Genomic DNA, 17,968 nt, shown 5'->3' with positions numbered 1-17,968 from the left:
CATTAATCATTATATATTCTTATTACTATGCATTGAAATGCTGGTTCACTGCATCGATCACTCATCAATTACGGTGACATTGAATTGGTGGTCTTGGGTGCATGTATGCATGCCTAAGGCAATATCTCCACCAATTTCAATCTCATCATTATATATGACATAGTTTATTATGTATATCAATTTATCTCTTATTTTAAATTGTTAGTCACCTAAACGTTGTTATTCGAATTATTGAATAGTGGCTCCATTTTAATAGTAAGTAGCATTTCCCATTTATACCATTTTATGTCATGACCAATCATGTTCAATAACTATAAGTACATAATATCACATAGATATCGGATGAAATTCAACTTAAACTTTTTTCCTTTTAATATATAATATCAATTGTTAATCAACGGAGAAACATAAATTCAAATTCAATACTTGAATATGATACTAAAATATCTTAATTTAACGGTGACTAAATATAATATTTACTTTCTCATTTTATAAATTTCTTTATTTTAGAAGATTTTGATTCTTTGTGAATGAATTTAGATTTTTTAAATTGGGAAAATTAGTCAAGTAATAAAATGAAAAAATTAATTATAGTTGAATTTGTAACTTCTATCATATGTGAGTCAAGTAATACTATACATTTAAGTCTTTTTGTTAACGAAATCTAATTAAATTAGTCTAACATAACAAAAATTAATTATTATTAATATTATTCTAAGTCTTATTGTTTAATTTGGTTGGACTTGATTTATAAAAAAAAATTGATGTGTAACATTATTCATATGAGTCTTACTATCTTAATTCAATTGTTGATTATATATTTATTTTTCACTTTATAAATCTTTTCACTTTAAATGATCTTAATCCTCGTGAAAATCACAAGTTATAAAGAGTGATTTGAGAATAAATGTGAATTTAATAATTTTAATATTTAATTTTAATTCATTTAAAATTTTATATAAAATGTCAAAATTTAATTCATTAACTTAAGTTGAGTGAGTAGTTAGCTCACTTATTCACTTAAGTAAATATTAAAGATTTAAATCTTATTTTGTATATGTAATATCTTATTAATAAATAAATCGTTAAATAAATTTTCAATACATAATAGAATAATCCTTATTTTACCGAATTAAAAAATACCATAATAAATAAAAAAATTAATTGTTTATTCATCAAAGTGAAATAGTCTTTCTAAAATGACCATTGATCTCATTTCATTAATCATCTCCATTGTAAAGTAAAATTTGGAATAATTTTACTCTACATACACTGAAATTTAAAACTTGAGAAGCACTTTCTTAGAATGGTTGTGAACTTGAAAAAAAACAAATTGAGCTGGGCCTTGAGGATCTAACAACTCTGGTTCAGTTATTAAACCATCGCCTCATGCAACCAAAGGGGACCAACAACCCTTCCATTTCCCCAAAATTTAATATACCAATCAGAGAGAGAGAGAGAGAGAGATACATAGAATGAAGCAACGCTAATAAGAGCCAAGCAACTAGCTACACAGAAGAAGACTGCAAAGCTTTTTTCTTTTATTCATTTGAAAAAAAATAAAAAAAAAAACCAGAAAACTCCTCTCTCCCTCTCTCTCTATCTCTCTCTCACCAACTTTACTTTAAACACCAAAACCAACCTCTCTCTCTTCTCAGTACTCATTGAACAATGCTTGAACTACTACTATTTACCTATTGAGAAGACCTTGCTTTGTTCTTGGACCACAAACAAGCACTCATATCCATGGAGTTTGACCTTGAAAATCCTCTAGACAACTCTCATGCTCTTCTCCAATGGGATGCTGTTGCTTCACTATTCCACATTGAATCTCAACACACTCCATCTCACACTTACTTTCACTCTCTCAAAGCTTCAAACTTTAACATCTCTGTTAGAAGGGAACTCATTTCTCTAATCTCCAAGGTCCCTTTTGTGAAAAGATGACATTTTTAAACTCATCACATCTTGGGTTGCTTCCCTTTTTAATTATTTTATTTTTTCTTTTTCAGTTTTCTTGCAGTTTGGATCCACTTGTCTCTTACCTTTCTATCAACTATCTAGACCGGTTCTTGTCCAACCATGGGATACTGGTAAAGGAACCAAATTTCTTATTATTTGGATGATCCTATGATCTTATGTTTTCATATTTTATTTTTGAATATAGAAGAATAAGATAGATTCTAATTCCTTAAGATCTAACAGAAACAAAAGGCATGGGCCCTTAGGCTGCTTGCAATTTCTTGCATTTCTTTAGCATCCAAGATGATAAAGCCAGGGTACTCTGCCATTGATACTCAGGTATATTCTAATTTAATTAATTAGTTTTGTTTTGTTCTTGTGATATATTCATTGAAACTTGTGATGATTTTATTAACAGGCCCTTCTCATGAATGATGGTGGCATCATTTTTGAGACACAAACAATGCAAAGAATGGAAGGACTCATCTTGGGAGCATTGGAATGGAGAATGCGGTCCATTACCCCTTTCTCCTTCTTAACTTTCTTCATTACTTTAATATGTGTCAAACACCCAATGGAACAGGTTCTCAAGAAAAGAGTGGCTGAAATTATATTCAAGTCACAAGGAGGTATCATATTTAATTTATGACTTCATTTGATGATAGTTTAAATAATAATGATTGCATCTTATGGTATGATAATGCAGAGATAAAGCTTTTGGAATTCAAGCCATCTATAATTGCCGCATCAGCACTTCTTTGTGCTTCTCATGAACTCTTTCCTTTTCAATACCAAAGCTTCTCAGCAGCAATATCCAATTGTTTATATGTAAAAAAAGTACATCTCTCATCCTTTACCATCATTATTATGAAAATTCAAATAGCAAGTGATTTACATGACTTAAAGTATAGGAAGAGATTCAACTATATTAGAAATTTTTGTGGTTTTTACCATTGATCTAGATTATAAAATGTATATGATCAACTCTTAAAACCACTGAAACACCGGTATTTTTGGTATCATTGAAAATTTTTCGACTAAAGTATAAAACTTGTGCCCATATACAAAATCACTTAATTGGCCATTGTAATTGAATTTGACTAGTTGACGATATAAAACAATTTTAGACCGATTAACTCTTAAAATATGTCAAAACTTTATTGTATACATGAATAATAATAATATTGATATGATGCTATGGTGTAGGAAAATATGGTGAAATGCTATAATGTGATACAAGAAGTGGTAGGAATGGAGATGGAAGAAGAGGAGTGTGTGATCAATGAAGTTTCAAGTTCAGGAACACCAGTGAATGTGTTAGACTTGGACCATAAGTTTTCACTGAGCTCAGAAAGTGAGAAAACCAATAATAATGGAGGAATGGCCATAGTAGTAGATGATGATGATGAAGAAGCCTTGCAAGAGAAGAAGGATTTCATCATCAACAAGAGAAGGAAGATGAATAATAATAACAACAATCAAACGGTCCATGTTTCTCGGATTGCACAATGCTGATGATGAAGAAGAAAGTACTGTACACAGAGGATAACATTTAATTAAAACCTCTTTGGTCCAACCGAAAGCGACTATGTCATTAGGCCTATTTAGTCATAGATAAGAGATTAAGAGAGATCTTTTATCTTCCAATTTGTAAAACTAAAAAGAGAATCAAAAGGAGTGATGCTATATCTATAAGTTTTTTTTAGTAAAAAAAGTATTGGTAGACAATGAAAATATTAAACAATGTGAACAATAGATATATTAGATGTTCAATTCACTAGATGTGCGAATGGTTATCCTAATATTAAGATTTATGTGCATAATTTGGAGTGTAGTATGTTTTTACTTTATTGAACTAATTTTAGAATTCATTGTTCACATTGTTCATAAAGTCATTTTCTACTTAGCAAAGTTCTTTTAGTAATTAAGTTTAACTAAATTAGTCTAATAATAATAAAAGATACTCTTAAAATAACACGTGTACACACATTAAATTTTGTACATAATACAAACTTATCGATATAATTCATAAATTTTTAAAACGTAGTACACAAAGTTTTAAAGCATAGGACAACTTTTAATGGTGCTAATATTTCAATTTTTTCAAATAGAAACTAATTTTAAACTAATTTAAAATGTAGTGCACCAATTTAAACCAATTCCTAAAAATAAAACAAATATAAACTAGTTTATATGCTAAAATTATTTTTTAACATATCAAAAATCATATTTAACATCTTTTCTCTCTCCTTTTTTCTCTTTCTCTCCACTTCTCTCTTTTTTCTCTCTCTCTCAACCTCCCTTTTTTTCTCTCTATTATCATTTATCTTTTCTTTAATTTCTTTTTTTATCTTTTCTTATTTATTATCTTCCTTCTCAGAAATATTTACAGATACACTGTAATACAAACCTTTTAATCATTTATACTAAAAAAATTGGTCAAATTAATTTTTTTTAAATATTTCTAGATATAGTATACAAATTTTTGTATATAGCACAAATTTTTGTAAATAGCACTTAAAATTTTACACATAGTATACAAATTTTTGCTGCGAATGTAGTTTATTGAGTGAGTAATATTTTGAGTATGTAGTCTTCCAAAAATGTCTGTTACATATTAAAATTTATATATTATTATGCACCAAGATTTTTATATTGTATACCAAAATTTATGTACCGTACATATTTTATTGGTTGGGTGTCAATATTTCATATAATCTTTCAAAAATTTTTGTATTATATACTAAAATTTGTGTGTTATACACCAAAATTTTTATGTTCTAATCTTCTAAAGATTTATAGAAGGAAAAGTTAAAGACGATGAATGCGATGATAATAATAATAATAATAAAAGAGGACGATGAAAAAAAAAAGAAATTAAATAATAATAACATCAACAATAACACCGTCATCAAGAAGATGGCGGTGGCTGCAGTAACATAACGGTGGCTACAGTGATATAGTGGTGACTGCAGCGACGATGACGTTGAAAAAAGAAGAAGGAAGAAGGAATGTAGGAGGAGAGAGAATAACGTGTGAGTGATTTTTAAATTTTAACAACTTGAATAATTTGATTACTCAAAAAACTTAGACATCTAATATTTTTTATTCAAAAGTAAGTGTATTCTCTTCTATCCCACAACTTTGATACAAGTGAGGAGGGTTTGATTTATGTTTTTTATTTTTAGTATTTTTATTTTAAAATTTTGTCAAAAAATAAGGAAATAAAAAGAAAAAATATAATTTTATTATAATTTTTTAAATAAAATTTTAAAAATAAAAATATAAGCTAAATGCACTTAGAATTTTTGTGATAATGTCTATTTTATTTTGTTATTGCCGTCTTTGTTCTTTGGTTTTGGTTTTAATCAGTCTTAATATTAGCAAAATTTTGAGTTAGATTACTATATATAGCATTGAATTACTAGAATTCATCTTTGTTGGTCTGTAAGTAATCTCAAAAAGTGAGATAATTGGTTTGGAATTTTAAAACCTTTTTATATAAGAGAAAGATTAAACTTTTGACACTTGATTTTTTATTAAAGAAAAATGACCCTTTTCAATGCAAAGTATATTCAATTTTTGAAAGTGATGCGAGAATGAGAAAGTAGGGAAGTTGATGGATATAGTTCACGGACAAGATCACTGCGATATGATCCTCGTACGACATTCATTAAATCCGTTAGTTGAGAAAAAAAGAATCACCGAAGATAACATGCGGGAATTTTTGTTTTTTGTTAAGACATCAAACTAGAAGACAAACCCCAACTTTGAATTGTAGGGTTCAGTTTTGTGTGTATGTTCCTGGATTTAAGTGTTGCTTTGTTTCTTACCTTCTTCGCAAACCAATAATAAATTTAGATAATTATTCATATGGCTAATATAATTTTTTTTATGTAATATTACGTAACTAAATATTTTATATCAATTTAATTTTAATTGCTAAACTAGATCTCGATCTTTTGTTTGATAAGTGAGTTTTTATTACACCAGATTATTCAATTAGAAGCTAGCAGGATTCATTTATGCAGAAGGACTATCATTTTAAAAATTGTAAAAGACTTTATGTCATTTTAAATAATAAATAGAATTGATTTGATTAAATTTAATTTATTAGTCTCTAGCAATAAAATTTGACGATGTAGAAAGTGATTTATATATCTAACAGAGTAAAATAATAAATGAAAATTAATTAGTATTTAAAATTTGTTAAAAATTAAATTTTTTACTAAAATATATTTTTTAATTCTTATTGTTTTGTATATTAAATTGATATAAAGTATTTATATAGTATTTTGAATACTAAAATTTAGATCTATTCTTATTATATATACGTGTGTGTGTATATTTCAATAATATTTTATAAATTTTGATGTATCGATCAGTCAAAATGAATAAATAATAGTTTTTTAGTATAACATTATTGTAACAGGAAAGCAACAATTTTCTTGGTGAGGATAAAGTGTTTGTACTTTTATATGTAACCTGTATTTTATATTTGTATGTTTGTATATTGTTCGTACTGCTTCAGTTCTTTGTAGTTTTGTAAAAGTGAGTCATAATATTATATAATTAAATATATATATAAAATTATTTTAGATTGATAATATATTAAAATTAAATTATTAATATATACCCTTCTTTTTGTTACCTGGAAATGGAAGTGCATCTTTTGTGTCGGATTCTCTATGAACATGCCGTAACAAAATGTCAAGTTGTTAACCATTAATTGGAGAACCACGAAAGAGTCTCGCTCCAATCTCTATTTTGTTTCTTTCAAATCTTTGTCTTTATCTCTTTGTTTTCTTTAATCTTTTTTTAATATTATCATTGTTGACAGATCATCGGTTTTGCTTATATAATTGAGAATTCCATAGTTATAATATTATAAAAAATCTACTCATATTATTATTTATATCTATTTTAATACAAATAACAATTTTTAATTATCAATTTTAATGTGTGTATATTCTTATTTTGCATGTTATTCGGTTTTATTTTTTAATAACTCATATAAATATGAATAATTAATTAGGATTGATCGAATAATTAGTTCACTCGTCTGCTTAAATAAATGTTAAGGTTTAAATTTTGTCTTGTATATACAGTAATTTATTGACTAATTATAGACTCTTAAATGAAAATTAGATCCACAACAAATTAGTTTTTGATTTGTTGAATTAGAGAATAATGTGGACAAAAAATATAAATATGAATAAACATTAAATCTAACTCTTGTTAATTTTTACAAAAGACAAGGCAATTTTTATTTAAAAAAAATACATTTTGACCCTCAACTTTTGTAATTTTGGGACGATACAACCTCTTTGTTTATTAGTAATTTGTGGTGGTTTTAGATCCCATAAACTATTAACAAATTTATTTTTGAAAATTTTTTTTTATTGCTGATGATTAAATAAAAAAGATCATTATTAAAAATAACTTTCTATAAAAAATTATGTTAATCTGTTTAATTGTATTATTTCACTTCTTTTTCCTTTTTGTTTGGGCCATTGTACATTTACTATTACTAAAGGTCAGGTTATAATAATAATAATAATAATAATAATAATAATAATAAGAAAAAGCATAAAAAACCAAGTGTTAACCAGTTAAAAAGTGAATAATTTTATTAATTATAATTATTAATAATTAATTTTAAATTTTTTAAATTCAAAATTTAAAAAATTTAAAATTGATTAAATAAACCTAATTAAAGCTTATAAAAACTTTCCTCTTCTCTCCCACATTAACCTACCCACCTTCAACAACCACACACACAGAGACTCTTCTCTCTCACCGTCAGGTCCTCTCCGCCTCTATCTTCACCCAAGACTCTGCAACTTCTCAGGCTGGAAGTGACGCAGTAACGCCACGTGAAGGGACTGCCACTGCAGCGTCGGCGCGGTCAATTCCCATTGTTGGAACCACGTGAACACGTGGCCTTCCATGGCAAACATCGCCACCGCGACCCACTCCTCTTCTGGCATCGATCTAAGCAAGAACTGCTCCAGACGCTCAATCCAAGTCATCGCATTCTCACCGTGAAAAATCGAAGTTCTAGTTTTCTTCACTGTTCCGGCGCGGTTCTACTCCCATGCGAGCCACTGGCGGCCTGGTGCGACGCCGGAGAACTCCGTTTGTGACGGATCGAGTGCCTTGCTCCATGGAATCCACTCGTGCATTGATCCTCTGCAGCATCTCCTGCAGCAAGCGGTACAGGTCTTCGAATCGGTCAAATCGCGATTCCATCACATCCAATCGGTCTCTGCCTTGCACTTGGTTTAGTTTCAGGAATTGTTTAAGGAAGGAGTGGTGGAGCACAATGAACAATTACAGAAATATAAAAAAAACATTCATTTAATATGAAAAAAAATATCCTAATGCTTAACAAAAAAAATATCCAGTTATATTTTGACAAAAATAATTAGATATCTACAAAATTTAAAAAAAAATATGAAATTCTTAACGAAATAGAGACATTCACATTTGCAATACAAAAAAATTCGAAAAATATATAAAAGAACATCCATTTAGTATGAAAAAGAAACATTCTGATACTTAGCAGAAGAAACATCATGTATATTAACTTATTTTTATTAAGATGAGTTTCGAGATCCAGCCCATTAAAAAGTTGGCAAGAGTTGACTGAACTCCCTCTTGGTTTTCTAGCGGAATTGTAATAATAATAGTGATATGATCTATGAAGTATAGATACTTTTCCGATATGACACTCATCAACACGCGTGTCTTGTGTCCAACTGTCTTAAAAAATAAAAAATTCTTTTCCGAACATATTTAAACACACCTGAATACCATCACATGTCAGCTATCCAACTTTATTTTTAAGGTAAAGTACTAAATTGGTCCCTTATGTTTGGGCGTAATTCTGTTTTGATCCTTAATATTTAAAGTGTTCTATTTGAATTCAAAAAAGTTTCATTTAGTATCAATTTAGTCCCACAATGAGGTCAAAGTTAAATAATTAACGAAATGTCCTACATAACAATAGTACAAGAACAAAATCGATAATGTGGAGAACAAGTACAAGCTCCAGAGGCACAAAATCAACCGTTGATGCATCAATACATTTATTTATCATTCTCTTTAGTTCTATAGAAAATATTTTATTTATATTATAAGAAAAATAATAAATAAATGTATTGATACATCAACAGTTGATTTTGTGCCTCTGGAACTTGTACTTGTTCTCGTTATGTAGGACATTCCGTTAATTATTTAAGTTTGATCTCACTATGGGACTAAATTGATGCTAAATAAAATTTTTTTGGATTCAAATAGGACACTTTAAACCTTAAGGACTAAAACAAAATTACGTCCAAACATAAAATATATATCGGGTCCCCGTGTCTTTTAAGAATTTTAAATTCGTGTATACGTATCGTATTCCGTGCCGATGCATCATAAGATGGATTAAGCTTAACTAGAACTTCATCCAGTAGTTGTGAAAGCCTTATAGGATATTGAAGTGTGCATAATAAATGAAATAAGTGCAAGCTAAGAACTGAAAGGCCAAAACAGCAAGCAGCTGTTGAAACAAACTAGGCCGTGATAGAGTAACCATGAATTTAAGAATTAAAAAGTATCTTCCACATCCAATCAGAGCTTCATATAAATCTTGAAAAGGCCATATATCAAAAAGTGCATAACCCATTGGTGAAAATAGGCCTCAGTTCACCAGAGAAGAAAAAAATAAAAACACAATCAAATATCTGGTGATTTAGAATTATACTCTCACTTTTGCTGCAATGTTGACCACACTTTCGGGCAATAGTCGAACAAAAACGGAACCCTATATCAGACAAAGCCATCATTTAGGAACAGGATCTCTTTAAACCTTCATATTCTACAAGGTGTACCTATTTTACAGAAGATAACTCCGACTGCTCACATTGCCAAACATCATCATGCCGGACACAATCAGCATATGGTGCCAGTTGACCTTCTGCTGGATCCAGCCAAGAGATCAATCTCATTTGTTGTTAGAGCTGTTATAGACATCTTCCGATAATCAAAAGAAAATCAAAATCTTGATATAACCTGAAAATCGAAATTCACATATTTTAAGTTCAAAGGCCGAAGAGCGTATAAAATAAAACAAAGGGGAGAATAGGATTAACTCAGATTCACAATCTTGCCTTGTTTATTAGTGGCTTTGCATGTTCTTCCCATTCTGTAGCCCACCTTGTCGAAGAACTGGTTTCTAGTGCACCATTTTTGAGAATCTTCAGAGCATCACATTCATCAGGAAATCCCTTGAAAAGCATCTGAAAATATACAGCAAGAGAACAAATTAACATCGTACAAGTTTAGACTGGCAAATAAACCAATTTAATAAACATAATCCACATTTCAAGTACAAAATGGCCACAGGTATCACTAAGATACAAAATCTCAAAGCAAATGAAGTTAAGATTACATTTTAGAGTCTCTAATATATCTTACTTGGCAAGCAGCTCTCTATGTTGGTAGGTGTAGGTAATAATGACCCACTAGAAGTGCCTTGTGGCCAAGGTCAAGCTGAAAATAAATTAAACCTTACAGAAACAAATTCCAAAACGGGTGTATTCAGATGACCGCATAACCTAGATGCAATTTCTCTTTTTCTTATTATTTTTTCTTTATTACAATATATATTTAACAAACTAATCCACTCAATATTTGTGCATCATGTTAAGGAAGATTGTGTATAATCTAGCAAATATTGCATATGAAAGCATTAAACTCACCACAAGTTCATCAGCCAGCTCTGAGGATGAAGAGAAGAGAATACCATTTTTGTCAACTCTAACCAATTCTTTAATACTTCAACAACGAAAAAAGACCAATAAATAAATGAAAAGGCATATCGTCTGAAAATAAAAAATACAAGTGGTTCCCAAAGGAAGTACATAGCTCACCAAGAGTACGAAACAGCACAAACAGGCAGTCCGCAGCCAAACATATCGACAACCTGGTACATTAAATGATGAAAAATGGAGAAAATAATAGAAAACAAATAAAATTTCAGTCAACAGTTGTTTGAAACTTACATTAAAAAACAAACCATAATATTCAAAAGTAAAAAGCGACACTCAATTCGAAGTTCTTTTTAACATATAACAAGATAATTTTCAAGTTTTCTAATATAAACATCATGCCTTACAATTAATGCCTAAGAAGCTAATGAGTGCTCTGTGGCCAAACATTTGAAAAGACAGATTATAAAGTGGGGACTGGGGAGTTATCTAAATAAGAAAAAAATGGCAACACTCCATCTGTGTTACTATCATTGCCAAATGACTATGATTACCTTCATGGGAAGGTCTAATCCTGATGATGAAGTATGCAGACAAACTCCAAGGTCAGCCGACCCTAAATTACATGAAGATGTTAAGATCAAATAATGAACCACAATGTAGAGCAACTTTTAAAGCCATGCAATACACAAAATACCTAGCAACAATGGGTAATCTTCAGCAGAGAGCCACATGGTACGAAATGCCACACGTTTAAGTTTTAATCTCTTTATTTTTGCTTCGTACTTTTCTTTTTCAGGACCTTTACCTTTAGCAATAAAGATCCCATGTTAAGAAGTTTCATTTGATATCCAATACTTGAATGGGAAAGAACACAAATTTTATACCAGTAATGATAAATAACAATCTGGGATATAAACATTGTTTTCCATCAGATATTTCTTTCCAGACGACATCCTCATCTAGCGAATCGTCTTCACCTAATATAGCAGCAACACGTCTGTCATACATCACAGCAGCTTCCAAAAGAATTCCAAAATCTTCATCAGGAGTCCTGAAAGTGTCACAGTTAACAGAAACAAATCACTCAGACCTGGTAAAGTAACCCACTGAAATAAATGGAGCAGCCTTTCTATAATAAAGAGGTAAATAAGGAAAATTTGAATAGGCAAACCAACCATTTTAAATTAATGCATTCAATTAATGATAGAATAAACTTACCAGCTCGTGCTGCTTACAACAAGTGCTGGACGGTTACGCTTCAAATATATGTCTGGACCAACCTCATTTGTAAACAAGGTCTCATTTTGGCCATGGCTTCCAATCAAAGAAGTTCCTTTAAGAAGAAGGTAGATTAACAAACAATTCACAAAGATTGACAGTATTATATCTCAAGATTGTAAAACCTTTCTTACCATTGCTAACACAATCTCTAAAACCAAGAGGCTGACAGAGTTCCTTATTTAATCTACAAAACAACTATTAATTATCCGCATTATACATGGGGATCTTTCAGTTCTTATTGAATAATTACAGGTTTAATTATTATAGAGGATCCTATTGTTTCACTTAATTCTTTTTATTAGCTTGATATAATTTGAAAGTGTGAAATCCAGTCCTATGCTGTATAAAAAAAAAAAAAATCAATCTGGTCCATACAATTCAAACATTTTCTCAATCAAGTCCCAAAATCAATCTGGTCCATACAATTCAAACATTTTCTCAATCAAGTCCCTATAGTATATACGTTCTTCAATTAGGTCCCTCTATTTTAAAATTTTATGATTATGTCCTTATACAGTTATACTATAAATATTAATTTCAAGAAAAATAGCAATTTATCATTTAAGATAGGGGCTTGATCACAAAATTTTTAAATTGGAGGAACTAAATTGGAAATTGTTTGTACATATAGGGACTTGATTAGAAATGTTTAAACTATAGGAACCTATTGAAAATTTGTGTAGAATATAAGGACCTGATTATAAATTTTTAAACTATAAAAACATAATTGAAAATTGAGTGAAACTACAAGATTCTCCAGAGTGATTTAACCATAATAACAAGCAGAGCTACTCGTAACAAGACAACAAACTCACCTTATGCCTCTCCTCTAGTGAAGCAGGATGAAAGAAGTCAGGTGGCTGATCATACAATACTGTAGCACTGTAAAGTTAAGAAATATGCATAAGATTGGTTTACTGTTCAAGGACAATTTAATGTCAAACAATTTCATTGAACTTTGAGCTGACCCTCTTACTTAATTCCCCAATTTTGAGCCAATTCATGCTGCATTGCTCTTGTTACACACAGAGAAGCATCTGCCATTTTCCCATAATGCTTTTCAAACCTAAATTAAGCCAAGAAAAATAACATTAGCAAAAACCATGTGAAAGCAAAATCATTATAGATCAAAAAGAAAATTACTCATCAGCTAATGTGTAATAAAAAAACGCTAAAATGTTACCATTTATATAAAGAAACAAAATGACTATTTCTTCCAAGGGACAGACCAAGTAGTGTGTATCCAAAATTATGCCAATCTACGACAAAAGATGAATTCCTCAACCAACTAGCCCATTTTACTGCCACTAGTGTTGGAACTGAAGGAGGATTCTGTACAAAGAAAGGAAGCAGATAAAAATGTAAAAATAAACTACAAAGCAGTCTTGCTCCAGCAAGGGTTGTTTCACTTGAATGTCATTGAATTCATTATGTAATTAACCTAACCAGAAACCAGATAATAAATTATTACCCTTCCGAACATAGTACCTATGATCAACTATGAAAGATACCCAAGCTAGACACCATTATCATATCAATTCTTTCTAGAAGCATAAGCTGATCTAACAAATTTCTTCTGCAGAAATAATTTTCATTATGAGTAAGAAGACAAGTAGCTCCCCAAGAGATTTGCGATGGACTTATAGGTCCCTAAAGAAAATAATGTACTAAGTTCTTGAGAAAATTGAGAAAAGAATGAATCGTGTCCAACATTGCAAATTTTCAGGGACCTATAACTCCAGTATTTCAACTCTTCATGGATTTATTTTTCATTTTTCTCAGGGACCTATAAGTCCATCACAGAGTTTTCTCAGGACTTACTTGGTACTTTATTTTCCTTAAAAACTTGTAAGTCCATTGCGAAATTTCTCAGGACCTATTTGTCCTGGCATCTGGTTTGCTTCTCAAAACGTGGCAACAGAGCCGAAGGAAACAACCATCCATTATTTCAGGTATAAAAAATACTATTTTGCAAGTATCATTGGATCTATTGAGCAAAGCATAAAAATGCTTAATTTCAATAACAATGGACCTAAAGGAAGAAAGTAAACTAACCTGGACAATAAAAATATCAGGAGAAGGTACTTTTATACAAAGGAACCAAAGAAGCGTGAAAAATTGAACCAATGGCTTCAATAAAAGTATAAGTATCCTTGGTAAACTTTGGCGGGCCGTTGGCCACTGCTTCTGAAAATTTGACAATGTTCCAACGCTACATCAGTTTTGAGTAAAATATGGAGATAAAGCTGAAAAGATTTGTCAACTCACATACCATTATGTAAAGATGGATAGATGGATTAGCAAGAAGTGCACCATGTGGCTCTGAACCTGTCAGAAAATAGAAATGATTAGATAAGAAAAATTTACACTTACAGTACATGAAAAGTGGTAATTAATTCCATGAACTGTAATAATAGAACCTATTCCTCATAAAAAATATGAAATTGAAAAATCTACCTCCATATGCAACAATGTCCACCTCCAACAAAGCCTGCAATGCATTAGAAGGAACTCATAGATCACTATTAAATTGCGTTGAACTACAAAATGCTTATACCTATGACTGTAAAAGCATGGGACATCAAAGTTGGACAAACCAAAGAAATAACATTGAAATCAAGATGGTGTCAGTAAAAGAAAAACAGCAGACACATGAAACTGAAATGGCCGAAAGGAAATATATTAAATATATGTTTTAAGCTGAAATACTTTTGTTTAAAATGTATTGATAACATATTATCCTAGGTTCTTTTGGATCTATCCCTATGTAGAGTCCTAGATTGATCACACAATAATACGTTTAAGCTTCACACTGCCACTGCATTAAATCTAACATGCTTGAAAAAGAAAACGAAATTCAAATTTCCCTCCTACTTTGCTTCGGATATTTACTATATATTTAGACCCTTCCTATAGCAGACCCTCACTTCATATTAACTCCTACCAGTTGCCTCTAAACCACTTCATTTTCAGAACCACTGCATTTTCCTTCCCTGTTCCTTTTTCCTCTCAAAAATGGCCGAGAAAATCAATTTCCTAGGAGTCAATGCAAAGAAGCTAGATTGGTCTTTCAAGGTGTGGAAAGTGAAGGTTTGAGAGGTGCCTATGAAGGAGAAGTGAACAATAGTGGAATCAACACAATCCTACAATAGAGATGATCCTTCATGATTCCCAGGTATGTTTTGAGAGGTTTCTGAGTCTAAATTATCTCTAGCAATTAAATTATGCAATGTCAAGAACCAAGACAATGTTCTGTATGCAATGTAGCTATCGAAATGTATCATTTATGTATAAATGCAAGGCCATAGAATACATGAGTCAATCCGATAAAAACAGATTGACTAAGCAATTGAATTACTCCTAAGTTACCTATCCCTTTCTACATCAATATACCTTAATAGCTTATCAAATGTGACCCAGTCAATATCTAATCACACAAGGCAACTGCTGTGTACACAAACTCTACTTATTGCTTAGTATAAATTAATTGCTTTAAAGGACATAGGATTCATTTACACACCATAATTTATCTAATCACAGAAACAACATCATGGACTCCAAGGTCTGAGCATCAGCTAAGTCTTGGAAATATAGTACAAGAACAGCTAACAACTTAGCAGACCTTAAAAAACATGGAACCCTGTTAAGAAATGCTAACCTGAGCAACTCCAGATTAATACCCAAAATCATGCTCATAAAATTAGATTACCAACTGCATAATATGAAGAATCTAACCACCAAATAATTGGCAGTCATATTGAACACAAATGTTGGTACAATCTCAAATATATAACACAACAATTAAACAGCATGGTTGATTCTCAGACCAATTTATAACACTTTTGCAATCTAAACTTTGAAAAAACAACTTAAAGAGCAGTTCTTTTGCGGTGATGATTCAGGTTCTGGTGAATCGTTCAGTACAAAAATTGGTAACAATATTACGGAAATTAAATAAAATTGGAGTGAAGTATGACACCAAATCATAAAAGTGGATGGATAAAATAGAAAAATAGACAGAGAAGGGAAGGGAAAAACTTGATTGGCGAGCGAAAGAGCATGGTATTGCATTCTTGGGCTGCGTCCAATGTCACCTAAAACCACCACACATGCCCTCCCTCTTCTTCCACCTTCTTTCTCTTTGCTTCTCCCTTCAATTTTCATATCCCAAAGTTAAAATCAAAATTCAATTAAAAAAAAAAATAAGAAACAAAGGGCCAATTCAGAACAAATTCACATAAAAATCTATTTTCCCAAGGAAAATTGAAGATGAGATGAAAGAAAAATTTCACCTGCCATTGCTCCCTTCACTATGCGGAAAAAGAAAAAATAAATCAAAATTTCACAATTGGTACTTTGATTAGGAGTCCACTGGAAGAATCGAAGACGAAGAAGCACCTCACAAGCAACTGAGCAAGGTTGTCAGAAACTAGTGCCTATACAGGCACAGAAGGTTAGTACAGGAACAGAAAAAATGTAAAAACGCATCACGAAACATAAGTGCCTACAAAAAATCTTATTACTGCAAGTAACGTAGAAACGTAGGCTCAAATAGATATACATGCTGTACTATATAATGGCAAACAGGAAAAAGATAATAACACAGAGAAAATAAGTACAAATACCATAATTATATTACGTCATAGTAGCTCAAAATGCATAACAATTTATAGCTTATTAACGATTTATACCTAAACAAATAATCCATCATATAATAATTTGAAGTTGGAACTAATTATAATAAAAAAGTTGAGTCAAAAGTAGTAACAAATTTATGGATTATTAACAATCTTGCCATCACCTTCATTTCCAGCAACACCTCCTCCAAGTGAAGACATTTTACTCCTCAAAATACTTGTTAACAATCCATTAATCGCATAAACATAACTAAAAAATTAGAACAATACAACAACAAATCCACAATTAAAATAAAAAGCTATTAAAAATCAGTAAATCATAGTTATTTTTGCTAATATTATATATAGTGTAAAGGACTAAGGGTACATGATTACAGGGGTAAAAAACAAACCTGAGGCTGAAAGCACAGCAGAGGTGTGGCCGTGGAGAGCTTCAGACAGAGGTGAAGGGAGAACAGCGACCAGACCAGTGGCGGACAGTAGTGCCCAGCGACAGGCGACCACTGAGAGACTGTGACCAGGGAGAGACCGCCACCGGAAGACAGTGAGAAAGGCAGAGGCACAGAGAGCAGAGTGTGCGAGTACGACTGCGTTGTACCTCACTGCTGCTACTGCTAGGGTTCAAATGAAATTGGGCGTGTGTGAGATTAATCAGCAGGACCATCCGAATTTTTTATGGTCTCCTAACATTTTTCTTTGAAGAAATTGTTACTCTATTTTTTTAAGAAAAAAACCCTAAAGTTCTTTCGATCTCCAAAGACAAGAGACAACAATAAAAAAAAAAAAAAAATTATCATTTTCGATCTTTTATTTTTATTTGTATGAGGCTGATTCTTTCGTTTATATTTTGAGATCTACTACACGTACAAGTTTTTTTGGTATACAAGTTTATGCAAATTAGTCCAAATCCAACAAAAATAACTTTCAATTTAAATTGCGTATAAACACGCACTTCCCTAATTCTTGACTAACTCAAACGATTTATTTCACTCGATCAAAACTGCAACGCTCAAAATTCAAATAAAGATCAAAATATCTAAAAATTATTGCGAAAAGTGAAGAATCGAAAAGAATTGTAACTCCTGAGATGGGTAAGGAGCAACAGAGATGGCTTTGGTGTATTGGGAACCGAAGTCCTGCAGTCACTATTTATATTTGGACGTGACACCCATTAAATCCTAAATCCTACATAAAATAGTATATTTGGTTTTATTCTCATTTAATTCTAAAGCAAAAGTAATCATGACTTATTCACTTTAGCATTTATGATAATAAATGAGATCACTGTTATATAAATCATTTATTATAAAATAACTTAAATTAATA

At 30.9% G+C, this 17,968-nt stretch overlaps 2 protein-coding genes across 5 annotated transcripts; one reads left to right on the top strand and one right to left on the bottom strand.

The window, feature by feature from the left end:
• Positions 1–1,559: 1,559 nt before the first annotated feature.
• LOC107477983 (putative cyclin-D6-1) lies at positions 1,560–3,694 on the top strand. The gene is made up of 6 exons (XM_016098073.3): positions 1,560–1,926; positions 2,013–2,093; positions 2,206–2,301; positions 2,381–2,591; positions 2,669–2,799; positions 3,169–3,694. The coding sequence occupies exons 1-6, from the start codon at positions 1,747–1,749 to the stop codon at positions 3,475–3,477; spliced, it is 1,008 nt and encodes a 335-aa protein (XP_015953559.1). The 5' UTR covers positions 1,560–1,746; the 3' UTR covers positions 3,478–3,694.
• A 5,820-nt stretch (positions 3,695–9,514) lies between these two features.
• Positions 9,515–17,390, bottom strand: LOC107477916 (UDP-glycosyltransferase TURAN). Of its 4 annotated transcripts, XR_001589853.3 has the most exons (19): positions 17,035–17,385; positions 16,298–16,441; positions 16,044–16,156; positions 14,463–14,496; positions 14,278–14,333; positions 14,061–14,192; positions 13,189–13,337; positions 12,982–13,071; positions 12,821–12,887; positions 12,137–12,200; positions 11,943–12,057; positions 11,609–11,775; positions 11,419–11,529; positions 11,276–11,337; positions 10,884–10,936; positions 10,713–10,788; positions 10,122–10,250; positions 9,875–10,023; positions 9,515–9,775 (listed from the first exon to the last, which is right to left on the bottom strand). XR_001589853.3 is itself a non-coding variant. In XM_016098011.3 (18 exons), exons 2-18 carry the CDS (start codon positions 16,302–16,304, stop codon positions 10,006–10,008), a joined length of 1,443 nt encoding a protein of 480 aa, XP_015953497.1. In that variant the 5' UTR covers positions 16,305–16,441; positions 17,035–17,385; the 3' UTR covers positions 9,515–10,005. The 4 variants fall into 4 exon arrangements, 3 of the variants coding, with proteins under 3 accessions (XP_015953497.1, XP_015953499.1, XP_052114986.1); XM_016098011.3 differs by having other exon boundaries at positions 9,515–10,023; XM_016098013.3 differs by lacking the exons at positions 9,515–9,775; positions 9,875–10,023 and adding an exon at positions 10,429–10,503 and having other exon boundaries at positions 17,035–17,390.
• Between the last annotated feature and the right edge of the window lie 578 nt (positions 17,391–17,968).

This window comes from Arachis duranensis, chromosome 3 (genome assembly GCF_000817695.3).
Source record: "Arachis duranensis cultivar V14167 chromosome 3, aradu.V14167.gnm2.J7QH, whole genome shotgun sequence".
Lineage (NCBI taxonomy): Eukaryota > Viridiplantae > Streptophyta > Magnoliopsida > Fabales > Fabaceae > Arachis > Arachis duranensis.
The sequence above is the reverse complement of the archived record's forward strand: the minus strand, read 5'-3'. Positions and strand labels throughout refer to the sequence as shown.

Coding starts and splice junctions, on each gene's coding strand:
- LOC107477916 (XM_016098011.3), bottom strand. Junction 13,338..14,060: donor CTGATATTTTTATTGTCCAG/GTTAGTTTACTT, acceptor TTCTTTGTACAG/AATCCTCCTTCAGTTCCAAC. Junction 10,251..10,712: donor AGCTGGCTGATGAACTTGTG/GTGAGTTTAATG, acceptor GTATATTTTCAG/ATGCTTTTCAAGGGATTTCC.
- LOC107477983 (XM_016098073.3), top strand. CDS start 1,747: ATGGAGTTTGACCTTGAAAATCCTCTAGACAACTCTCATGCTCTTCTC. Junction 1,927..2,012: donor TCATTTCTCTAATCTCCAAG/GTCCCTTTTGTG, acceptor TTTCTTTTTCAG/TTTTCTTGCAGTTTGGATCC. Junction 2,094..2,205: donor TGTCCAACCATGGGATACTG/GTAAAGGAACCA, acceptor AAGATCTAACAG/AAACAAAAGGCATGGGCCCT.